This window comes from Ostrinia furnacalis, unplaced genomic scaffold (genome assembly GCF_004193835.3).
Source record: "Ostrinia furnacalis isolate ACB-3 unplaced genomic scaffold, ASM419383v2 OfSCF1268, whole genome shotgun sequence".
Lineage (NCBI taxonomy): Eukaryota > Metazoa > Arthropoda > Insecta > Lepidoptera > Crambidae > Ostrinia > Ostrinia furnacalis.
The window spans coordinates 25,516-52,051 of NW_021131507.1; the positions used below are offsets into that span (position 1 = coordinate 25,516).

Sequence of the window (26,536 nt, forward strand, 5' to 3'; positions counted from 1 at the left end):
TATTTGAATTTTTATTATCATATTTTTGAAGTTACAAAAAAGATTGGGAAATTATTTTTCTATTACTGGACTCCCTGGCCAATAATCCATGGGTTACAAACCTTTTTTATGAAAATCCTTTTGTTAATAAAATCTTAGGTTCATAAAATAACCAATTTAACAAGATGCCAATTTTATAATCCAAGTTGATTATGACGACGATAATGATGATTGATGATCAATACATATTTTCGTAAATGATAATATGTTGTTTTACTGTGTTAAAAACACGTTTTTTTCTATTTAAACTCTAAAATGTACATAATAATTAGTGTACATTGAATTGACACTACAAACAATAGTTCATTCTTGTAAGTTGTACTTGATGAAATTTCATTTCGTATTATTTAATAATAATTCAAAGCAAAAAAGGCTTATTACATCTGAATTGTCAAAAAATGACAGCTGTCAGAATTCCGTCGAATTAAAAATCGGACTATAATTTCGTGAAAGTGAGCAAGTCGATTATTGTTTATACGTGGGGTGGGTGTATGTCTATTAGTTAGCCACATTTTGATTGTGAATTTACTAAGTCATTCCCTGAGTATGAAGCGACTATTATAAATTAAAATAGATTAGATATGCCGTATGGTGACGGCAGAGTAGAATACATTTGTCACCAACCCCTACTCTTCCCGCGGGTGTCGTAAGAGGCGACTTAGGGACTACACATCAAACAGAGAACGGGCAGCAGCGCTCTCTGAAAAACATCAATCTTTTAAACTGCGATCTCCAACCCGCCTGCCAAGCGTGGGGATTATGGCAAAACCCTCCACTATAGTGGAGGAGGCTCATAGTCCAGTAGTGGACTGTAAAGGGCTGTTGATGATTATAAATTAAAAACTGAGTTTTTTTTAGGAATTAAGTGAATCTTTACCTACGTACCTACTTATTAATTTCTTGAAAGTGAGCAAGTCGATTTTATTATTGTATACTACATATGTCTATTAATTAGTCACGTCATTTGCATTGCGAATTTGCTAAATCATTGGCTGAATATGAAACAACTTTTAAAAATCGACCTACATTTTTATTGAAAACTGTTTTTTAGGAATTAAGTAGGTACCTAAGTGAGCAGACAGCTCTGACTCCGAGCTTCTGGCCGCTCTATTTCTCTGACCGCTGAGTTACTCGGACAGTAATTAAACCCTTCAAAATACTGTTCGCAGAGTAGCGACTTTGGTGTCTTTCTTGTCCGCTTCTTATTTAACAAGAATGGCAATCTGTTTCCACAATTATTCTGCCAACATCACGTAAGTGACCAACATAGTGAAGTGACGTATGCTTTTGTTTTGTTCCAGGATGACGTTTGCCGTGGTGGTTGCGCTGGTGCTGGCGTGCGGAGCGCGCGCGCGCGCCGGCGAGCCGGTGTTCGACCCGAGCACGCTTATGCGGCTCGTGCTCGTGCCGGCGGACGCGGCCGTCGGCTCCGTCGTGTACCGCGTGCGCGCCTCCGACCCCGACTTCGACTACCCGCTGCATTTCGAACTCATAGGTACATACAATGATCTGGAACTGGCAAACGTCAATGGGCAGGGCACATGGTACGCAAAAGTGACGGCCGATGGGGCAGCAAGGTTCTGGAATGGAGGCTGCGTATCGGAAAACGCAGCGTGGGATGTCCACCCACAAGGTGGACCGATGACATCATAAAGGTAGCAGGGAAGCACTGGCCGCAGGCCGCTACCAATCGATCAACATGGAAAGCATTGAGGGAGGCCTATGTTCAGCAGTGGACGTCTTATGGCTGAAATGATGATGATGATGAGGTACATAGAATACTTGTCAATCAATCAAAAGGAAACAACAAGGCTTCGTGCCATTGCCTTTTCCTCTTCCTCACTTGTTCCTTCTAGAGATGCACTTGGCCAATCATTCGCGAAGGGAGAGCGACAAGCGATGGTTCATTTGGATACCTACCTAGTCTATTCGTAAGTAGAGCCGGTGTTCGACCCGAGCACGCTCATGCGGCCGTCGGCTCCGTCGTGTACCGCGTGCGCGCCTCCGACCCCGACTTCGACTACCCGCTGCATTTCGAGCTCATAAGTATAAAATCTACTGCCAAGAGTCACCAAAGAGGTGCCGGGCTGCCACCAGAACTTTGGCCTTTGGACCTCTCTCCAAAGAGGTGCTAAGACAGGCTGATTTTATCCACCTCTTTGCTAAGAGCACCTGTCTGAGATCCGGAAGTCCCAGACTCGATTTCCCAGTAGGCATAATTTTCAGCGGCTAAGCAGTGGCATTTTTGATACCAAACCAGTTTCATTGGCCAATCTTTTGCAAAGGGGAAACGACAAGCGATTGCGTACTTGGATACCAAGTCAGCTTCGTAAATATCTTTTGTGTGCTGAAATAGCTGGAAACTGGCCGGCCAAGTAATAGAAAAAGCTTGTGCATCATAGACTCTTCAATTTCATCATCATAGATTCCTTTTTAGGCAGTCTCTGAACCCATGCTACTTTGATCTAAAAGTTGATCTGTACACCTCAAAAGTAGCTACAATTTAAGTCTTATATTTTATGATTAGGTGCACTAGGACTACAATATCTCATGCCCTTCAATGGTACTTGATCTCACAACTAGTATCTTATTACCTACCTACGTCTATGCGCAGCATGCGTAAAACTAGTAGCATTACAACACGGAAATCGAAAAGAAATACGTTATTACGACCACAACTACCCACGAGTTATGGTATGATTGAATTTACTGATCTAACTATGGGCAGGCTATCTAAAGCACCGCGCCGCAATTGATATATTTCTTCAGTGCTGTTTACTGATACTTCGTAACACTTTGCACATTAAGTTACTCGTAAACATTGGGTTCAGGGACATTTTCTCTCCTAGGATACTCGAGCCTGTAACTTAAAGACCATTATATGGGTAGCTACGATAAAAATATCATTTTAATGAGCAATAACCTAACATTTTAATGTACCGTTTTGCACAGGTCAAATGGGTCGCCTAGACATCGGCATAGTGACGCTGCCCTGCACCCGCTACAATTCCGTGTGCCAAGCCAATGTGGTCCTTCTGCGGAGGCTGGAGCCAGGCCGCTACGTGGACTTCAGGTTGTCAGTGCGGAACACCAGGGGACGAAGCAATCGCATCGCCTGTTCCATCACTGGCACCAACGCCACTACGCCCAGAGACACCATTTTCCCGCACCAGCCCAGCATCATTTTAGTCCCTGAGGTAAGCAAAAATAAAAGCTATTTTTAATTCACGAGCCATCAAATAATGATCCTACAGGCGCTGCAGTGCGCTCAGTCGTTAACATACTTCGAGATATTGGTTCGTAAGGACGCAGGTGCCGCCCAGCTCGCTTCATCACCATCACACGAGCTGAAGCTGACAGCCATCGCAATTTATTACATAAACGCCGCCCTATTTAAGACGTGATTACACTTTTTTTCTTTAAAATAAAAGTTAGCAAAAACAAGAACGACCGAAATGAATATTAAAAATGCACGAACCCACCTGATTAGGTACAATTATCTTCATATATTACAAAAGTAATTCGCTATTTTTTCAATATCATAAGAAGTAGAGAATTATGTTATAGTTTTAATTTAAGACCGGCATTTGCGTACGTAACTGAATATAAATGTAAAGTTGTGTTACGCACCAGCAAATGAGGCAGCGTCGGAGCTTGATTGATGATGATAGCTATGAGTACAGCAGCAGCGCCCTCTGCGAATATGAAATATCGAAATTAACTCGCACTCTATAAAATGTCATGCACAGACGGAACGTGAGAAATTAGGGCGCGGCAACACGCAAAATAAACATAACAAACCTACGCGTGTTCTTACAAAAACCTTCGCGACACAGTTCGCCCCGTATCCTACGTTTCATCTACATTCATTAGACACACACAACCTATTCATTGGCAATTCTTTACATCAAAGATTTCCCAGTAATTTGATCATGGCTTTCAACCTATTCAGAATACTCATCTCAGTGAGTGTTGATTTCAACCTTTGATTTATTTTTGCAGGACGCAAAAAGAGGGACAGACCTAGAGATTGTTATAGCGAGGAAAAATCCATTGTCACCAAAACCTTTAGAGCTGGAGTTGTGGGTAAGTAATTACGGCTTTTGCATTTAAAATACGTGTTACGGCGAACCATTAGGGTGTTTAATGTCATTTTCTGACGCTCGCAGTTCGCCACGCATTCTGATATAACCACATAATGGGGTTTCGTTTACACACTAATAGAGCTCATTTTCACCGCGGAGCTTCGTATCCTAACGCCCCCGACAAAATTCGTTTTAAGATTTATGTGGTTGGCTCAGCACACGGCCGCATAGGGAATTATACCTGCCTCTAATAATTTGCTGGAATACTTTTGATGTTAATATTGCGTTTCAAAACTTCCAACGGGAAACAATCGTGTTGGAGACAATTAAGACGTTGATATTCGAAGTTTTAGCAAAGTAGCACCAGATACTATTAATTATATTCACAAAGTTGTTAAACATTCCACGCACAAAAATTAAGGAACGATTAGAAGTCGGTTCATTAAAATGCTGCTTTCAGACCGCAATCTTGTTCAAATGGTCGAAAACTTCAAAATTACGTTTACAATCGGTGCGTTGGTTTCGGAATTTTATTTAAATTGGTCTGATTTGCATGAAATCTGGCTGGGATTCCTTTCGAATTCGCTAGAGCCTTGAGATGGGTGCACAATGGGATGGGTTGGGCTTTCGCGACTCCCTATCCAATGATGTTGCACAATTACCGGACATTAAGAAGGCTCGAGGCGTGTTAAATTTCTCACACTCCGTGGCGAACGGCGGGCACCCGTAACCTGAGGTCGTTTTGTCGGCCACTTAAATGCTATAATAATGGAGAGCGTGTCCTTACGCGTACTGTAATTTCAAAGCATCGTCTATTACGGTCTTGTTTCTGTTTTGCTAAATGGATGTAGCAATTATATGGTTTTTACGTTTTTTCGTTGCAGGGATCACCGCTTTTTGCGATACGACAGCGGCGGGTGTCGACTGAGAACACTGAGGGTACCATTTTCTTGGTGGGACCCCTAGACTTCGAGGCGCAGTCTATGTACCATCTGACTCTGCTGGCTGTGGTATGCGTTTAAACTGAACCAGTCCATTAGCTTTTACTTCATTATTATGGTAATCGAGTTGCGCATTCGCAGGCCGGGTGACTATGTCGACCGAAATGGAAGGTCAACTACCGGACAAATCTTAATAATGCGCCCTTATATCAATCACAGTCTATTATTAAATGGATCTAAAACAAGGCTAGTATGTAGTGGTTTTTCAGAAAGAACTTTTAGTATTCATCTAGCATTTAGAAAGCAACAATAAGCTAAATACGAGTTAACAACACTTCGTGAAGTTACTTTCTACTTTAATTATGCAGTATTGCAATGCGAAATTGGATAACTATGAGGATGAAATGAATCTAACATTGTTAGTTTGCGAGCGAATTACTAAGTATAATGGTACGGATAGGTACTAGTAAAATACATGGCTTTAATTATCACATACTACGTATATTTGAAAATAATGATTGGTGATGTGCTACTCTATATTATACTTCACATAATTTCGAACCGACTTTAAATACATCACTAAATATTGAATGCCTCTAGAGACATAAAAATTTGTTCAGATTGCATGCTACTTATCCCAAAGTTAGTATTAATGTTTTACATTTGACTTTGTCGAATGTGAAACAATTTCGAAATCGAATCTTACTCAGTCTACAGGCTCCGTAACTGATGAACAATAATCACATCAAAGATTACTCATAAAACAATTGATTTCCTTATCACCATTTAATTTTATCCTCCAGGACCCATACGTAGAACTGGGCAAGGACACCCGCAACATCGCCGCATTGGAGGTCGTGGTGGTAGTGCAAGACGTGCAGGACATGCCCCCTGTCTTCACGGCAGCGCCCCCTGTCACCCACCTGCCGAGACAGGTGGCGCCAGGGGACGTGGTGGTCAGGGTACGGGCAGAAGACGGCGACAAGGGAGCGCCCAGGGCAATCAGATACGGCCTGGTGTCTGAGGGCAATCCGTTCACTCCGTTTTTCAATATCAACGAAACTACGGGTGAGTTTTATTATTTAATACTCTAACTAAATGCAGGTCATTCCGTTTATGTAGATTCCAATTAAATGTAGCCCTTGTGCTTGATGGTGTTAGATGCTCTATGACATTTTAAAGTTTCATCGAAATGAGTTCTTGCATGAAGGAGTAAAACATAGGTAAGCATCAGCTAGCGACTTTTTTAGCTAATTATATTTTATCTTATTAGTGAAACTTTCAGAAAGTTAATGATTGTAGGTTAATAATCGTATTGTAAATATTAACGAAATATGCTGAAGAGAACAATTATTTTACCTTGTCCGTCCATTCTATTCTTGACACCACAATGGAACGAAACAAAAATTGAGAGAGAAAATAATTAATTGAAACGTAAATATAAAAAGAAGACCGCAGAAAAAAAATATCAACATAACATCGCCCATCACTGTTTGCATAATGGAAATGAATGTAATTAAAAGATTTTTACCATTAATTAAATCGTGGGCCGTTTTAACTGAAATTAAATAACCATTTCGCACGTCACGGGTTCGGCTAAGTGCCCAGTGCCCACCCGTGTCAACATTTTGCGAAATGAGGCCGAACGTTCGCCACCACTGGGAAATTATAAACATGCATTTGCCCAGTGGGCAATTTGTACCAAGATTGTACTTTTACGTGTCCGTAAGGTCAGCGCCTTTTTAACGAGTTGTTCTGTCTACGTTCTGGTTAGGTTCTACGGATAGGTGGTACTTTAAGTGATGTATAACAACCCAAAAGGTCATTGCTACCCGCAACGGCTCTGTGTTGTTAAAATTTATCAAGAACATTTTTCTTCTTCCCATTGATGAAATAAATACAAACAACTGACATAATAGTCCGCGAAGTCTCTCGAATCTATCTAATAACATGTGGCATGTGCTATTTCCTGATAGATTTTACCTAGTTTTCCTAGAATTCTACATAATATGGGCAAGGAGGTCTATCCTCAACCGAAAAACATCACGAACCAAAAAGGTTTGGATGCCACTGAACTACACAGTCAATTGTAGGTCACGAACTCACAAGATGCCTCTAAAACCTATACTCTAGTTTAATAACCCCCACAGACCAGAAATACCTCTAACATTAACCATTAAGTGCCCACCTAATACCCTCGGCCAGTCACTTGAATTACACACCAGCCTTCTACGACTTCCGATCCTACAAGGATTCGTTGAAATTAACCCAAATGTGTCCAACTGAAGCCATGAAACATTCTATAATGGATACTAATGATTTGGAACTTATTTTGACTTATAGTATTTGGGTTTTTGAATTCTATGGCTGGTTGGGTTTGGGTTTTTGAATTCTATGGCTATTGTAGTTGGGTTTTTGAATTCTATGGCTGGGTTGCACCATCTTACTTTAACTCTGACAAACGTCAAAAATCTGTCAAACTCCATACAAAAACACCGGTTATCGTTATAGTTACGGTCAAAGTTAGGTGGTGCAACTAAGTCTAAGATTATTTAGTATCATCAACATAATACTCATAAGAGACGATGTAGAATTTGACCTCATTCAACTACAAAATACCGATGCCACAAACATGACAGCCCTATGTCGTGGCAAAATACCCTCCAGTACAGTTTATAACATGTGCTGTAACGAGCCAGATAACGGTGAAGTGGCTCAGGCATAAATACGTTACGTCATGCGATGCACTATCACGTGCATACAGCCTGTAAAAAGTATAGGTCAGTGGGACTCCTTGGTCTATGTTTTTTTTCTTCGCGATAGCATCTTGACAACCGACGGGCAGTCGCTTCCGTAGGATATCCTCTTTCCTTATCAAGCTTTACAAAGGCACCATATTATACCCTTGCGTGACTCCGCTAACAGTATCAGATCGTTATATTCCTAGTTTACAACTTTCGTCATTTGCGAAACAATTAACATCACCATTTAAACTTGATTCGGACGTTTCCCGATTTGCGGTTTCAATGCCTAATAGAAGTTTGTATAATGGCTCATTAGACCATACCGGTCGCTGTGCGTCTATTGTTTATGGGCGGCCTTGTTTCATAAAGGTAGGGTTGACAGGGTCCAAACAAACCCAGATAGTTTAGACTTTTTGGACGCCTTTCCTAATTCAGACTAGAGTCTTGCCAGAGTAGGTTTTACTGACATTCAGCCGGCTGAAACTTTACAAATATCCTATAGGAGATCTAGACACGCGAGCGTCAAGCTGAGTTCCAGCGAAGAGACGCACCGCGTGTATATTTACACGAACCTCTTGGAGTCACTTTTGACCCCTGTTCTTAACTCAAAAACTATTTTACATAAACACGTCTTTGACTCATTCTTTTTAACTTCGGAAACTGAATCAATTCATCCAAATGTTCAGCATTGCCTGACAAATCCAGCTTTCTGATTAGACTGATCCAGCTTGATTTTAGGTACGACCTGGCAGCCCTATTAGGGTTACTTCCCTTGAATGCTGGGCTGACAATACTTGGGTTCCAACATTATCAGCTCGGGAACTATGCGAGGCCGGAGCACCGTTAAAAGTTGACGATATTAGAGCACTTGTGAATTTACCGTATTAATCAGACCACCTATGGAACTTGAATACGGAGTTTGAATGCCGAAGTTGGGGACTTCTGATATTGGTTATGGAAGTATGGGAATTCTGTGAGAATGGAACGCGTATGTAAATTGGATACCTGTAGATGTAGATTCTTAATTATTTCGCGAAAGTTTAATCCTATTTCGAGGGGGATCGATTTTGTGGGTGTATTTTAAACGGTTCGTATGGTTAAAGCATTGTGTTAAGATTTATAATTAACTTATTTTTGTGTGAAAGTAAGTACTATTCAGCAACGTACAGATTTAGGTACTATGATAGACCAAGCAAGTGCAATAACTGAAGAAGTAGGTAATTAAGTAGGAATATGAACTGAAAACCGTCTGTGAGACTGACGGTCTGCATACCTTTACCTACCTATTGATTTTATGGACTAAGAGCTGGTGAACCCCAGACTTTCAATGTTTTTAAAAGCCAAAAATTTATTGCTGCCAAAGCCAATAAAACCCAAACTTCATGATGGTCCATCGTTCTTCCCTGTGTTGGGACGACAAGAGAGTGCGCTGACAAACTTTTAAAAAATGACGAAGGTCTGGGACTCACGGGCTTTTGCTGTATCATAAAGAGAGTTCTTATTATTATTTTAACTAAGTAATATTATGAGGTTTTAAACTTTCATGGTCACTAACTTCATTATTATTATTTACGGGATTGCTACCATACCATAATAATTATTATTATGTGGATCAGAATGCCACATATTAGTACTAAAATATAAAATTATAGCATAGAATAATGCCTTTAAGCAAACTAACAAAGGCCCAGAATCAAAGTGTAGCGTGCTCTATTCGTTCTAATGAACCTTTGAAGATAATTAATACAAACACGGTGCTCATTATGAATTAATGAGCAACTAATTTGCGCCTTGTCATCACGACAGAATCATAAAGAGAGCACTTTTGTATGGTAATTAAGACGCACTTCGTCTAAACATTTATGTGGGCGAAATAAAAAAAAAAACGATCAAAGAATTTATAAATTATGTAGTGGTATGATTTAAATAAGCAATACTAGAGACACGCAATAATGTTTTGTAATTTTTGTTAATTCATCAAAATCGACTGTTGTCATTTTTATATGAGAAGGCACTATATTTTTTTGTAAGAAAGAAATTTTGTACCGAGGATAAACAAAAGTTTATTATGATTATTGTAGTCATAATATTAATATTGTTTTTTTTTATTCAAACTAGCAATAAATTGCCATCTATCGGGGATTGAGGGAATCATTTCTTTCGTTTCCCACCAAAAAATATGTCAAACTAGAAACGTAAGTGTTTATCACGCTAAATGCATAGATGGCGCTAAAACAAGCCTACGAAAAATGTTTCTAATGTTTAAGAGTTTTTATGCTAATTTCAAAGATGGCGCTAAAGCAGATAAACAAGGAAAATGTTTTTCAAGGTCTAAGAGTTTTAATGTGTATTTCATAGATGGCGCAAACAAAGAAAATTAAAAAAATAATGGAAACATTTGAAAAGCGAAATGGCAATGCCAGATTTTGTATGGAAGGTGGCGTCTTTTTTTTTTCGCGCGGCCATCGACCAAACTTTGTTTTTCGATTACAAAATAGTGTAATAAACCAAACATACTATGGCATGTATACCTCTAAACTCAGTCTGAACTGAGTTACGAGCATTATAAGTTTAATGATTTTCATACTAGATTTGCTTTTTGCGCGCAAGTTTTGTAAGAAATTGTAACAAAATATTGCGCTATTTTTTTATTGCGCTGATTCTGCTGCATACTGATGTCTGGAGCCTTTAATTTATGGTATTGTTGGTTTACACATACAATGTCATTATTTTGTTGCAATTTCTTACAAAACTTGCGCGCAAACAGCAAATCTAGTATGAAAATCATCAAAATTCTGATGCTCGTAACTCAGTTCAGACTGAGTTTAATGTCATAGTAAGTTTGGTTTATTACACTATTTTGTAATCAAAAAACAAGGTTTGGTCGAAAAAAAAAAGACGCCAATTTCCGGCATTGTCTTTTATTAGACTGGCTGTAAAAGCTTTTTTATCAACCGACTTCAAAAAAAGGAGGAGGTTCTCAATTCGACCCGTATGTTTTTTTAATTTTAAGAACAAAAACGTTTACTTACAGTCGACAATTATTTTTTCATTTGTTTTAACTTTCCCACCAATAGGATTGTTGACTGTTGAGTTGATTGAAGCTGTTTTAAGTGTTTTTTTTTTTGGTAAATATCGGCAAGACGTTCATTTAGTAAATCGGGAAGAAATTTTTCTTAGTAATTTTTTTCCTCTAGTCTATAGAAGTTAGTTGATTATTGACCTTGTCTACTAGACAATTATAAGGCGAAACACAAATTAAAGTAACTTATTTATAAAGTGCATAAGGTCTGTTTTCAACCGACTTCAAAAAAAGGAGGAGGTTCTCAATTCGACCCGTATGTTTTTTTTTTTTTTTTTTTTCTATGTTTGTTACGCGATAGCTCCGCCAATTATGAACCGATTTGAACAAATCTTTTTTCAGCGTATAGGTAATATCTCAAGGGTGGTCCCATTTAAATTTAATAATAAAAAAAACAACCCCCAAGGGTGGAAAATTGGGGATGAACTTTTTTATACGCAATATCTCCGCCGATTATAAACCAATTAGAACGATTACTATTTTGTTGAATAGGTATTATCAAAAGGGTGGTTTCATGCGAATTTGAAGAAAATTTTCACCCCCAAGGGTGGAAAATTGGGGATGAACTTTTTTATAATATACATTAAGAATATGGTCTCAATGTACTGCCTACCTTCAGTGGTAACATCAAGGTAATAATTAGTCAACTAAAAAGCAAGAAATAAGTTAAATTTTATAAAAAAAAATAAAACCGACTCCAAAAAACCTACACTAAAAAGCAGAATAATAATTACTAATTACCTACTTATTTATTAGGACGAATTATTAATATTTATGTAGGTATACCATGATTGATACTTTTGGAGTCGGTGCAGGCAAACTTTACATGTTTCATAATCTTGGCACCGACTCCAGAAGTATCAATCATGGTATACCTACATAAATATTAATAATTCGTCCTAATAAATAAGTAGGTAATTAGTAATTATTATTCTGCTTTTTAGTGTAGGTTTTTTGGAGTCGGTTTTATTTTTTTTTTAGTATTAACTATCTAATCATATTACTTATTTCTCTTCCAGGTGAAGTGACTCTCGAGCGACCTATTGAAGAGATAGCAGCGATATCCCACGCTGGAGCCCCCATCCTCCTGACTGTAGTCGCTGAGGAGGTCCGCCTGTCCCGAGAGGAGCCCGAGGCCATGTCTTCCACAGTCCAGCTGGCATTCATACTGCCTGAGAGAGAGAACTCGCCGCCGTACTTTGAGAACCAATTGTAAGTCAAGTATTCTTTAATACTAAGTAAATTGGCACATGTGCGTGCGAAATTAATGCTAAAAGGCTTTGTCTGCTAGTTAACATTTGGACCAAACGGAAAAAATACACAAAGCTATGTAGCATATTGAGAAGTTTTGATCTCATAATTAACCTTTGCCTTTTATGCCTAGAGCTAGACCTAAGTACGAAATTGCGTTAGTGCCTTTAATCTTGGAATAGCCTAAAATTAGTATTTAGGGGCAAAAATAAGTGTGTGTTACAGTTAATTTTTGTCATGAAATAAAAAAGACTTGTAGTATTAACGCTAATAAGCAGGCACATAAATATTTGTGTCTTTGTTATTCCTACTAGGTGGACCGAATGATCTGGTAAAGGTCGCGGGAAGAGCCTGGATGCGGGCAGCGCAGGACCGTTCATTAGCCTTGACCAAAGGCTTGGGAGGCCTTTGTCCAGCAGTGGACGTCATTTGGCTAAAACGAACGAATGAACGAACGATTATTTTAATGCAACGAATTTTTCGGATGACATTGACGGTCCCTTTTCTCCTGTTTCCAGTTACATCACATACTTGGACGAGAACGCTCCCCAAGGCACAGCGCTCACCTTCATCGACCCATACATCCCCCAAGTGAACGACAACGATGCGGGGAAGAACGGCGTCTTCTCTCTTACCCTGGTGGGGAACAATGGAACCTTCGAGATTTCTCCCACGGTGGCGGAGAGACATGCTCAGTTCATTATTAAAGTCCGGGACAATACGATGCTGGACTTCGAGGCGCGGAAGTCTGTTGTATTTCAGGTGGGTTTCTAGTTATTATCGCTATTGAGCAACGCAAGCAAGTACAGAGTATAAGACTTATAGTATTTTCCTATCGTCCATCTGGTCCAGTTTTCTTCAACAAAAAGTGAGTTCGAGAATATTGCTGACTTTTAGGCCACATAAAGTAACTACTGGCGATAGTCGTACTATCACCCTCAAATTAGGCTTCTAGATGCCATAAAACTTCTGCGATAATTTTAAAGTGCTACTCTTTACTGATCCCTTTATTCTTTGCATTTACAGATTCTGGCACAAGAACTTGGTCCAGCAACGAATTTGTCAGCGACTGCCAACGTCACGGTCTACCTAAACGACGTCAACGACAACCCGCCCGTCTTCCTGGCCTTGTCTTACGACGTCGAGCTACCAGAGAACGTGACAGCCGGCACTAGGGTCGTACAAGTCCAAGCTGATGACGTTGACACTGGTGCTTTTGGGAAAATCCAATACACTGCCATACTAGGATACCTAAACACATCGCTACACTTAGACCCCATATCAGGGGTCATTACTGTAGCAACGAACAACCACGGCTTCGACCGTGAAGCAATGCCAGACTTGCATTTTTTAGTAGAGGCTAGAGATAACGACGGAGTAGGTTTAAGAGTAACAGTGCCATTAATTATTAAGTTATTAGATGTAAATGACAACCCACCAGAGTTTGAGAGGTCGTTGTACGAGTTTGTGCTGTCGCCAAGCTTGAACAATTTCACTTCGGCAGCGTTTGTAAAGGCAGTTGATAAAGACGCTGAGCCACCAAATAATGTAGTCAGATATGAAATTATACAAGGCAACGAGCAAGGCAAGTTTGCCATAAATGAAGAAACAGGTGAGCTATACAAAGAAATCACACTATTAAAATTACCTAGTTCGTAAATATGCATCCATATATTCACCAAAATTATTCTTAATTTACAGGTGAGCTGTATCTTCTAGAAGCCCTCAAAAGAACGAAGAAACAAAACGTTCACAGGCAAAAACGCCAAGATATCGACCAAGACAGCGAAGTTGTTGTTCTTGTAGTCAGAGCGTACGATTTGGGAGATCCCATGCTATCTTCTTCTACAACTGTGAAGATATACCCACCAGAGAGTAAAACAAGGACGATGTCCTTCATAGTGCCTGGTGCTAATCCTGATAGGCAAAAGTTAGAAGAAGTGCTAAGCACACTTTCGGGAGGCAAAGTAAATATAATCGAAATAAAGCCATATAAAGGAAACGGTGGTACAGATTTGAGCGGGCAGGAGTCTAGTCAAGAAAAGTAAGTAACGCAAAATTGAGCCGACAGGCTTCTGCTTTGATCATGCCTTTTTTTCTTTTTTCTTAAGTTATTTTCGGTGTAAAACCTAATCTTTTTAATTTCAGGAGTGAAGTAATAGCTATAGTCCGCATGACAGGGAACACAGCAATCAATGTGGCGAAGCTTCAAGATCAGCTTGCCAAAAATATTACCATTTACACTAATGGCAGTGGTACGAACACTGTCATCAATCCTGTAACTAATACAGGATCAAATACTGGAATCGGCAACACCGGTTCTGGTACTTCTGGTAACACTGGTTCTGGTAATGCAGGTTCTGGCAATGCTGGTTCTGGAAACAATGGTTCTGGTAATACTATTACTGGTAACGCTGGTACCAATGGAGGAAAGGGTCAAGGAGACCACGCTTCGACGGTTGACAATAGCGACTCAGTAAGTTTTATATTTTGCTTACTAGGGTACTTTATGATAACAAAAAGTAATGGGAACAAAATATTTTATGTTTTGTAATTTTCTTTCAGAATCTGTACAAAGCTGAAAGTCGTCTATTGTTCTGGCTGTTGATACTTTTAGCCATAATAGTAGCTCTTGTGTTGCTACTCCTAATATGCTGTTGTATATGCGAAGGATGTCCACTATACATGCCCCCAAGGTAAATATCACAACTTCTATTTAAAAATACACGCCAAAAATACGAATAGATTTACAAAATAATTTAGAAAAACAATTGCATAGTCTAAATCTAAAATTGGAAAATCTATTCGCGTTTTAGACAGAATTATAATTTCTTGCGTCCGCTTTATTCAGTTTTTCTAGCTAAAATTCATAACTGGTCATAATAACACCCATTTTTGTCTATGCAATTTCATCTTCTAATTTTGTCTTTTCTATCATTAACAGACCAATGTGCACTAACTAACCAGTGCATGATTTACATCAGCTTTACCACATTATAGGTAATAATTTATGTATTTTACTTTACATCCTCCAAAACCTATGTTGTTGTCCCCAAAAATCACACAACCACACCATTCAGTTACCACCCAATTGCGCTTCTTCATCACATGACTAATTATCCTTAATTTTCATATGTAAATATGTACATGTTTAAGTTATAACAGAACAGCTAGGTACATAGACATCCATTAATAAATTCTAGGAAAAGAGTGATACGTGTCAACTCCACAGAGGACGACGTGCGTTTAGTGGTTCACGACAAGGGACTTGGGAGAGAAAACAAGTCGACGCAAAATATAGAAAATAAGTCAGTACAAGCGAATGAGTGGAGGAGAAGGGAAGCGTGGAGTGCTGAGCAGGCAGACTTGAGGACGAAGCCAACGCAGTGGAAATTCAACAAGAGGAACTATAGGTCCAAGCCTGCTTCGACCCCTGGCGATATTCACCAGGAGTTTGTACATGCGGCCGCTGATAATGACTACAAATCTAACAATGATGCTCGGCAATCCTTTCGTACCAGGTAAATATGGGCTAATTTTGATAAACGTAATAGTACCTAGATTATCAACTCAAAAAAACAAGAATCAAGAATTAAAATACAAAATGAACATTACAATCATTTAAATGTAAATTGTATTTTTGTACCAAACGAGTAATACTTGATCAAATTCCAGAGTTAATACATAAACCACAAACTTTTGTTATCTGATGTCAATAAAATGTAAACATTTTAATTTTCAGGGATGGTCCAAACATCATCTACACAAAGGAAATGCAACTTCAAGAAGCATTTGCCAACAAGCATAAAGAATACATAGAAGATTTAGAAAATGGCTACGACAGGATCGCTACTTTGCATTATCAACGAAGAGAACAGGACAACGATTCGATTCGCAGGCATGAAATAGACCGCGGCTCAGATGTTGGCATCTTCGTCAAGTCTGATGACAAAAACTTAAATGATAAGGCTGATAACAAGAAACGAGATTTCCAAGAAAAACAACGTGCTCCGTCTTCCCTTGGTAGGGATCAATACTTCATTAAAGAAGGCAATACAGAAATCTTACGACTTGTGACGAGGGGTAAAAATGAAGAAGAGCGTTATGTAAATCTACCTGTACATCAACAGAGACCTGTAACACTTATTCCACATACTCAGTATGTTGTAGTTGATAGTGGAAAAGATTTACTAATGGAAAGATTCATTAGAGAGCAAGGAGAAGAAGCCAAAAATATTAGAGAAAGAATGAGTGTAAATAACAAAGTGACAGATTTGGACAATATGTCAACCGGAAGAGAAGGTAAAGGCTTCGGTCAAAGGTCTCAGGCTGGAAGTGAAACGCACAATCAATTTCACGATTATTCAAATGTAGTTCCTGAAGTTCCTGGAGTTGTACCAATGAAAAATGATTATCTACAATCAGCATTACTAGAAATGCAAAACAAATCAACTATACACCAAGAACTCTTGGAATCCTCTCTCAGAAAACAAAATGAACTATTACATCAAATTTTAATTGAACGAGAAAGGCTATTGCAAAATCAGGAAACTGCCTCTCAAGTTGAGAGTAAACTAGAAACTCAGAGCTTACCTGGTCATTCTGTTATTGCTACACAAACAGAGTGTCATATAGGAACACAAACAGAACCTCAGCTTTTAAAACCTACTAGAAGAAAAGCAAGAAGTGATAATGACTCCTATAGTGAAGATGAAGAATCACAAATCGTCGATAACGAAAATAGGAAAGTAGCATGGGTTAAGAAGAAAAAACCTAAAAAGAAAATAAAATACAAAGATCCGAGAAGAAGTATTAGAGTGTACGACTTGAAAAGAAAAATTAAAACTCCAATCATCGAAGAAAGCGAAGTTTCGCCGTCACTGGAAAGCGAAAAACATGTGAAAATTAGTAAAACAAATAAAAGAGAAGAACGTGTTAGGAATTACGGGGATCGAACGAAAAGTGTAGTCACGACATCCAAAAATGAAACCGTATGCTCTACCCAAATAAAGATGACAGACGGTGAGAAAAAATCCAGACTAAAAAGAGAAATCCTAATGGAAATCTCCGACTCATTAGAAGAAAAAGTTGAATCAGACTCTCGCGAACGAAAGCGTTTACAAAGACAGACGCCTATAGAAGAGCCTCTTGCTCTTGAACATGAAAGCAGCAAGGAGGTCAAGAGCAGAAGCAGTTCAGCATCTGTGCATGATAACCGTAACTTAGTATTTTCCAGGCAAGGTTCTTCAACTGAGGCTCACGAACTTGCTGAAATTCCTAGAAACATCAAAACCCCTGAGCTGGAAGAGGCGTCTAAGAAAGAAAGTGCTAGCAATACAGATTCCAGCGCCAAAAGAACCGATCCAGTCAGTGAATCTGTAAAATCTGGAGAAAATGGTAAAGCTCAGAAAAGTTTACCACGATACATGCAATGGTATGGCAAAAAAGGCAGTTCAAAACCAACAGCTCCAGAGAAAGTCGTGCCTTCGAAACCTAAAAGGCCTTCAAAAACCAAAAATGACCAAGATAAGGATGCAAAAGAAGATAAAACGGGACGATATGGTAAAATTATAAGCAAAGATCAAAGTGACAATTTAGAGGTAAAAAAAAACTTCAAAACAAAAGAAAGTGAATTTATTCACCCACGATTGTTAAAAGAAGAAAAAGTGACTCCAGTGCCTGAGGGACCTTTGCCTGACGTGCACCCATTGCTTCAGCATTCTGAGCATAGGTATGAACACAATTATGAAAACCAAAATCCGCTTTGTTATATTCAGCCAACACACATTCCTAAATACTTGGGTGGTCAACCGAACTTACCTATCTTACCAAGGAGGCAGTCTATAGAACAGCAACCAATATACGTGAATCAGGATGATGTAAAAAGCAAGGATCAATCACAGGAGATTTCTGAGAGCGCTCTGACTCACAGCATATCAATATCAACGAGTTACGATGAAGATAGAAAAAATGGTACAGAAGTGCACGTTTCTAAAATAAATATCGGTGGCGATAGTGTGGCAGATGTTAGTCATAGAACATTAACGACCAACATAGATGATAATGACTCTGGAATAGCTATGAATACTCTTGTACAGCAGACCGGTAACATTAAGAGGCTACCAATAACAGAAAAGAAGAGTGTATTTACTATTGCCTATGATGATGTTCAAACTAAACAACTGAGACCAGACAGTAGCTCGACGTCATACTAATTATAATTATCAAAACATTTTTAAATGAGTGCCTTAATATTGTTGCGTATTTTGTTAATTTTATCATTCGTGAGACTTAAGTATTCCGTCCAATGAAACATTTAGTATTGAATATCGTATATTATGTACATAATTTACTTTAATTTTATTTAGTGGGTGTTGATTACCTAAAATGAGTATACTATGTAAAAATCAACTGCCTTTATTTGATGACTGGTATTATTAATTTAGACTTAAGTAGTGTCACCTGTAAATATGTCACAAGTTTAATTTTAGTTTATGCAAATGATATTATTTAATTTAGCTTTAATAAGAAAAGTGTTGTACATATTTTTCTTGTCCCACTTTGAAGTATACTGAAGCAGTATGCTATATATTTGTTATAAAATATAAAGTTATAATTATATACATATTAAATGGCGTTTTCATTTATTTACAAAATCCCATCCATGAATTAATTATGATTTTAGTAGATTGCCTATTACAGACTGTCAATCAACCATCAACTACAATTAGGTCTACAAAGTTTGCTTAGTTATGGAATGTCAATTATACTTTTTCTAGGAACCTAATAATATGAAATGAAACAATTTCAGTCGGTATAAAATGTAGTTATAATATTGTACCATATCAATGTCATTTTATTAATTATAATTAAGTAATTCTAAAATTAGAAAGTCAAATTCCCATAAGTAATGCACATTTTATAATAATAATAGAATCAATGATTAATAAATTTAATTTAAATAAAATAAACATGCTGTTACGTTGTGTGCGTAACTTATTCAACAACAAATGATAATTATTGTTGGTCATTTAGATTACAATAAAAGCCTTACAGCACTTTCTATGGGATAAAAGAAGTACCAGGTTAATTTAGCTGCTGTCTTCTGAATCATCCGGGTCAGGGACTCTTCGAAGCATCTCAGTGATGAACTCCCGTTCTTCGTCAGAGAACGAGGGGTTGCCAGGAACCATTCTCCTTACAAGATATGGCACGGCTGGCCTGGCTAATAGCCGTGGCTGTGGTCGTGGTGGTTCTTGTTCTGGCGGTTCTTCTTCGGCCAAATCCTGTTGTGGGTATGGCATTCTTTCGTACAATCTCCGTGGTGGCCCAAATTCTAAAGGCCACTCTGGTAACGCGATTGCTGGGCCCCAACCAGGCATATGGAAGCGACGAAAATGAAATCGGTGCTGCTGTGCCTGTAATACGACCTGTTGACGCCTCTCAGCCATATTCTCAGCATATTGCTGGCGCTGCCGTTCTATCTCCCAGAAGTTATGATTTGATACAATCCTTCTAGCCGCGTCCACGTTAAGGGTAGCAGCATCAGTTCTCAGCCCAAGATACCGAATGATATGGGCTAAGGCTTGTCTCTCCTCTTCCTGTTCTCTCACGTCGTCAGACATAGGGCCGGTTTGCGTGGCTCGACTGCTCGTGCGGACAGCAACGGTCGCACATTCACAGCGGTTGACGCGGTTAGCGTGGCATGGCACGATATCCCCACAGCAATGACACACCGTATGTTGTTTGCTCATTTTATTGAATTTCACCCAGATAGGTTACTTACTGCGGGGTCTGTGGGGTCAACTTTATTCTTGTCTTCTGTTGTCACCGTAATATTTCTTAGAAATCGAAATTCTATTTTGTATAGTCCAGCGTAGAGAGAAAAAGCTTTGCAGGTAAGTAGATAAGTTTTAAAGCGACCGCGAAAAGAAGCAAGTAAAGTATTGTTGATTAGATTTGAACAAAAGAATATTGCTGACGACTGGCAGTAATGACGAATAATTTTACAAAATAATGACCGTTTCCAAGGTACTTTATGAAATAATATTTATAAAAGGGGGTAGGTAGCAATAAAATTGCCAACCATAAATTCAGAAACGATTTTATTCAAAATTATTTTTAATGAAATACTCATAAAAATAATCATTAATTATGATGTTATATCAGAATTTAATTTCTAGTTACTTACTTAAGTAATCGCGAAATCAATTATGTCTATGAACGCAAAAACTTAAATTCAGTTCTTAGAATTTTAACCAGATGGCGTTAAAGTATCTACGCAGTTGCTACGATTTGTATAAAAAAAAATCCGCTAAAAATACTGTAATTAAATCTAAAATAATCCTTAAAATTATACATTTACAATCGTAATTCCAAATTATTAATAGAAGCCATTGATCATTTTTGCACAGTGACAAATTAATATTTTAATTTATTACTATTGAGGGTAAACACAACGATGATAACAAATTTTGCTCAGAATATTGCCATTAACTCCAAAACCCAATAGGTACACAATCCCGTAACTTCAAAACTTACAAAATACTCTTCTGCCCTGAAAGAACGTAGATAATCGAATGGCACTGTCAATCAGTTTCGTGTCATGTGTCATGTCGAACGTAGCAGTCATTGCTCGCAAAGTACTAGGCGCACATAAAATCAAAGAGGATTCGCAGTTACTACGACAAAGCGGTCACTGGGTGGGAGGGAGGCGGGGCCTCGTAAGTGTCATTACACTGTATGGTTTTGCTACTCACCGCTAGATGCCACTGTGAAATACCAGGCGAGTATAAACTAAGGTTGGGTTACTTTATGATTGGGAGGGACAGAATAATTCGTTCAAATAAATGTCAATAGATAGCGTTGGCTGTTCGATGAGTTCAGTTTGATGTGTTTTAAGTTCGAAATAGTCGAGTAGCGAAGTGAGTAATATGAATGTGCTGTGCAAATGTAAGAAAATACCGCAAGAAAGATTAATATCAAGAAAATAATGTATTGTGTACTCAAAGGCGATGCTTGCAGTCTTTTGGGCTTTAAGGTAAACTAAGTGCTATAGGTAAATGTATTTTTCATGATTTTATTTTGTGTTTCAATAACTTGAGCCTACCTGCATTATTTTAGATTCCAAGTAATGTGTGGAAATAGTAATATAGTTTGAATATTTATGATTCATAGAATGTCATTTTTTTTTTAAATTAGATGTAGGTAGTACCCAATGAAAATATTTTTTTTAATTCAAAAATTTCTCAAAGTATGTGCCTGTTACTGGATTGGATTAGAGGAACGATTATTGCCATGTATTAGTAATTTTAAAAATAAGTCAATAAGAATCCTTAATTAATTAATAAAATACTGCCGATAAAAGTTTGATTCTAGTCAAGTAATCATTAGATAGTGACAGTCATAAAATATCTTGTCCTTATTTTAGCTAACTATCCACCATAATTCAAACCGGTATAAAACGGACATTAGAGCCGTTACACACTTAAAATCGCATAAAACACGCTCCCTAACCTTTTTAATGGTCCGCGCTCACCCCAGGGGAAAACAAAGAAAACTTGCAAAAAACTGGTGGACTATATTTATTATTATATTAAAGACAGACCTCGAGAATTGCAGTGCCGCCAGCGAATGTAGTAAGAGAGCCAAGGAGCATGATTTTCATGTTTCGACAGAAATAATTATGTCATCTTAGTACTGAAATTATTTTCGAAGCCGTAGTAAAATAAGCAAATTATTTTAAAATATATATTTTTTGCCGCTTTATAACAGTGCAACTTACCATAAAATTTAAGGAAGAAGTATTTTTACTTTTCTTTTTTCACATTTTGTTACGTGTCTCCCTTTTCCCTAGCATAGCAAGTCCTAATCTAATGGCATGATCGCTCCTATTTTATCCATAAAAGGGCACCGATTAATCCAGTAACAATAATAGCGAAGTACATTATTATTTTTATTTTGTGACAACTGATAATAGTCTAAACTCTAACTAATATGTAATCTAGTTTTAAATTACGTAACATCTTTACGTTCTTGTTATTCCAAACGAGGCGCTTACCCAAAAAGAAAAATATGGCCTAAAAGATACTATGTTTCTCTAACAAAACAACATTATTCTTCTCTTTTATGTGACAAGAATATTGGACCTTGGCTCCTAGACCACACTAACTGCGACCACGGAATTTATGGTCAAACTTGGAGAAGGCGCGACGGCGAGCGTTTTTATTATGATCAGCCCAGTGGACCGTGAAAGCAAGTCGCCTGAGGGAAGAACAATTTCCATACCTCATGTCCCTCTGCCGCCCTGGTGCTTTCTTAAGAGCGTTGTCACATTTTTCATGCAGAAATCGAGAATTTGGCAGATTTCGAAATGATTTTAGTCATATAATTTATTGTTATAGCTGCTTTTGACTTATACCATCGTAATTATCATACGTTTTTCCGGAATGTCTATTGACAAAATCTCGTTCAAATTGGATTTTTGCCTACGAAAACAGCGAATTTCGAAAGCCCGATTTCCAGGTAACTCGCGAAGGCACAACTTTGAACTAATATTACAACAAATTTATTTCTAAGTAAGAAGATAGAATGTATTCATTAGAATAAGCATACCCTGAAGAAGAAAGTGTATTGAGAAAATTTTGATGTTTAATTCATTAAAATGCATTTTTATCATGTCTAAGATAGTCAAAATTCGAGAAAATTACTGCAAGAAAACAGGTCAGATCTCATAATCTAAAAGTCATTTGGCAACATAAACTACTTTATACTTAAGAAGAAACATAGTACTATTATTGTGTGAAAAAGAAAAAATATCTATCTTCAATCTTCAAATGAAAAATTAATTTGAAAATACTATAAAATCGGGTGCATCAAATGGCATAAATCAGTCGTGCTTTGGCACTCGTAGACGCCGGGTCTATGTCAGTTGACTGCCCACTGACGTTTATGTGCGGAAACGTCACAAAATCAGAATAAATTTTAATTTTTCCATCCCGCATCATAAAAACTAAAAAGTCAAAAGTAAAATTTAAATAGTAAATATTTTTCATAAACAAGCTTTTGATGCTGTAAAAAGAATAAAATAAAACATAAATTCTTTCAAACCCATAAACTTATTACTTTACTCAATTTAAAAATTAAAAACTTGTCGCGGGATTTACTAGTGTAAAAAATACATTAATAACGTAACTTGATTAATTGCTAAAAGTCTGATCTGAGAAAAAATCAAGTAGGTAAATTATACATTATTTCTTTATTATTATGTATGATGTACTGTCTTAGGTACGATACAACTACGGATTAAGATCGTTTAGTCGACGCAGCGTTGAAATTGTACAGATAAATGCAGTTTGCGCACTCACTACGCGACGTCAAGCAATAAAAATCTAAAATTCGAACGCCAACTTTTTGCTACAACGCTCTTAATAAAACTTACTTTTGTTCTTATTCTTGGTGCCATTGAAGATTGTCTTTCTGTCTGTCTCACTCAGGTAATTTTGTTCCCGAAGCAACGGATAAGTCTAGTTCGATAAAAAGTTTGATTTTTTAGTTATTTGTCAAATGACCACTTTTTACCACTTATTTTTCATAAAGGTAAGGTATTTAAATACCTATAGCTAGGTATCTTTACTCATGTGCTTACGCTTTTACATGGGTTGCAAGTGTTGCAGAAACCATATTAGATAATGACGGTTTCAACATTAATAAAATAACATTCTATGCTGCTATAATAATAGGATTCATTCAATAGATCAACAACTTCTTAACAATGCCAACTTTGTTCATTCAATATTGTTATCCCCAGATTTTAAAAACCTTCATCAAGAAAAATCAAAACGAACCCTCAATCAAGACTCGTCGAAGAATAAACAAATCTCCGAGTTGAAGAACGTGAAAAATGGCGTATGAAAAGAAATAATTTTCCGCGCGAGTCGCCCGCGCAATGAGCTGAAGGCGCCAACCGAGGCGCATGATGAGGCGGCGAAACAATCCCGTAAGTATACAGTTAAAAACAAAGACAAATAGCTGAATAAATTGCAATCAGAATTCAGCCTACGGAAAGTCAGTTAATTTCTGTGGTGGTGTAATGTTAAATGCCTTTTCCTGAATTAATATGAATCTGTTTTAGGTAGTTTTCTTTTACTTTTTGCAGATATTTTTAGCTTATTCTTATTCTTGATTTATGCCTACAAAGACTTTGATGCCACATTTCTATCATTACTAAATAGTAAAACCTAGTAAGCAGGTGACAAATTTTCTTGCAATACTGAAGTCTGAAATATTTTGCCGACCGTTCGAGTTCGACCACGCAGACCCATCCATGAGCCATCTCAAGTTACCTATGACAGCTCTTATGTAAATCATGAGAGCAAGTGGATTAGGACACAAACGATAGAAAAAAGGAAAAACTATTAAAAAATTAAAATTATCTACTTTAAAAACCTATCTTCTATCCTACTTTCTATAATATTAGCAAGGCTAATCTCAATAACCCATTAATGCCCTCTTGATATCCATCCCGAATACTTCGCGACAGAGAGAGGGTTAACTTTGAAGTATCATTCCCATTTATTAATGGTCAAGTTCAACCCACCGCCAATTAGAAATGAGACGCTTAAATTCAAATTCAAATTCAATAATTTATTTGCTAGAATACATAATTACATGCTCGCTTAACTGAATTATTAAAGACCGTCATTTGTTAAAATGACATATTTTCTTGATGAGTTTATTATGCCACACTCTTTATTGTTTACTGATGTAGGGTAAGTGCGCTAGTTTTCGTCCAATTATCGGAGTTGCCAACTTTGTGATGCGAAATGAATATCTTAAAATACTCTTACTCATATGTATCATATGTCATTTTAGTCCTTATATAGTCTACTTTACGTTAAAATTATATGACAATAAGTAAATACCACGGGTTTTTTTGTAAAAAATATTTTATGCAAAAGAGGCGATTTCACTACTTTTCGTCCAAAAAAATCAGTTTTCGTCCTAGTGTACGCTAGTTTTCGACCACTGTGTAGAAAAAAGGGTGCAGTTGAATTATTAACTTAAAACCAATTCTACAATACAGTAAACTATGGATTGTGGTATATCATTTGAAAGGTAATTTTATTAGCTTTCAAATGATATCAAAAAGATTTAAATAAGTTTCTTACCTAAATTTAGGAAAATATTGCAATAGGTCGAAGGACAAATGGACGAAAACTTATCTACAGGAATAGCAAATTTTGGTTTTCGTCCACCCCAGTGCTTGCTCATGACGTCATGGACGAAAACACAACAACGTTTAAAGCTGTTTTTTGTTTTCGTCCACATCTTTTTAACGGTTTTTATGGGTTTATCACTGTTAAAAAGTGGACGTAAACTAAAATGTTTAATGTAATAGCAATAAAGATCATATTGGAAGAAAAAACATTGTATTTTGTAGGTCCATTGAAGTAAAATGATTATTAAAAATATTAACTAGGTGTCAGGGTTTCCGTCCACGTGGACGAAAACCAAAATCTTGCAAAATTGTTATGCTAGTATTAGTCCACTTAATTATCTAAGATTTCTATACAAAAACTTTAATAAACCCTTAAAATAGTGTTTATTATGCTAATAATTAGACATACGTGCCAAAAACATTACGTAAAGTAGCTAAAACAGTAATTAAACATACCATGAAAGTTCCCTACCGGCACGTTTTTTTTCTAACTTGACGACGTTTTCCATTCACCTGTGTGCAGCAGCAACTTCCGTAGATTTTTTTGGAGTTATTACTTGTCAAATTACATTTTCATGCAGGCAGAACTGTTACTTAGATATTATAAATTGTAACAAGTCCAAACTTGCACGGAAAGTTAGGTTTGTATTCTAATTTTCCGTATTTGTTTGTGGCCCGTCGGTCAAATGGACGAAAACAGGAGCTGGACGGAAAACCGGCGCAATTACCCTACCTAACTATGGGTGATTTTTGCGCAATTACGCATTTATGTGTTGTGTGGTATATTTTGATAGGCATCAATATTGGGGTAATGATTATTTGGGTACCAATGCCATTACTTCGAAAAAACCTATTTTAGAACATTGTTAACGAGAGTTCATGCATGTATATAAACTATTGAATGAATTATCTAAAAGTTGATTAACAATCATTTGGATCATACCTATTGAGGGACATCAAGATTATAAAGTTTTCTCAAATCCTCCAAATTTTAATAACAAACCTCACCATAATTCATAAAAAACGTTAATTAAGTCCTATTAATTTATCCAATGAATCGGGAACACGCACAATTGACACTTATTGCTTTCCCAATTTATCCAAAAAGCAATTAATCACGTTCTCTTCCCAATAAATCCCTTACGGACTTTAATTATTTTCTTATGATTTTAATT

At 37.3% G+C, this 26,536-nt stretch overlaps 1 protein-coding gene and 1 long non-coding RNA gene across 5 annotated transcripts in view; both read left to right on the forward strand.

Annotated features, from left to right (window-relative positions):
* Positions 1–1,341: 1,341 nt before the first annotated feature.
* Cad86C (Cadherin 86C) lies at positions 1,342–18,362 on the forward strand. Of its 4 annotated transcripts, none has more exons than XM_028303667.1 (13): positions 1,342–1,534; positions 2,992–3,236; positions 4,042–4,125; positions 5,009–5,134; positions 5,869–6,133; positions 11,911–12,103; positions 12,661–12,904; positions 13,169–13,754; positions 13,844–14,186; positions 14,291–14,618; positions 14,708–14,838; positions 15,346–15,663; positions 15,885–18,362. In XM_028303667.1, the coding sequence occupies exons 1-13, from the start codon at positions 1,342–1,344 to the stop codon at positions 18,355–18,357; spliced, it is 5,529 nt and encodes a 1,842-aa protein (XP_028159468.1). In that variant the 3' UTR covers positions 18,358–18,362. The 4 variants fall into 4 exon arrangements, with proteins under 4 accessions (XP_028159468.1, XP_028159471.1, XP_028159470.1 ...); XM_028303670.1 differs by lacking the exon at positions 15,885–18,362 and adding an exon at positions 15,087–15,142 and having other exon boundaries at positions 15,375–15,463; XM_028303669.1 differs by lacking the exon at positions 15,885–18,362 and adding an exon at positions 15,087–15,142 and having other exon boundaries at positions 15,346–15,436.
* A 5,204-nt stretch (positions 18,363–23,566) lies between these two features.
* The window catches only part of LOC114352182 (uncharacterized), a 29,511-nt gene continuing 26,541 nt past the window's right edge, over positions 23,567–26,536 (forward strand). The window contains exons 1-2 of the long non-coding RNA XR_003655839.1: positions 23,567–23,637; positions 23,952–24,140. This is a non-coding gene — a long non-coding RNA (uncharacterized LOC114352182). The remainder of the gene's footprint in view (positions 23,638–23,951; positions 24,141–26,536) is intronic.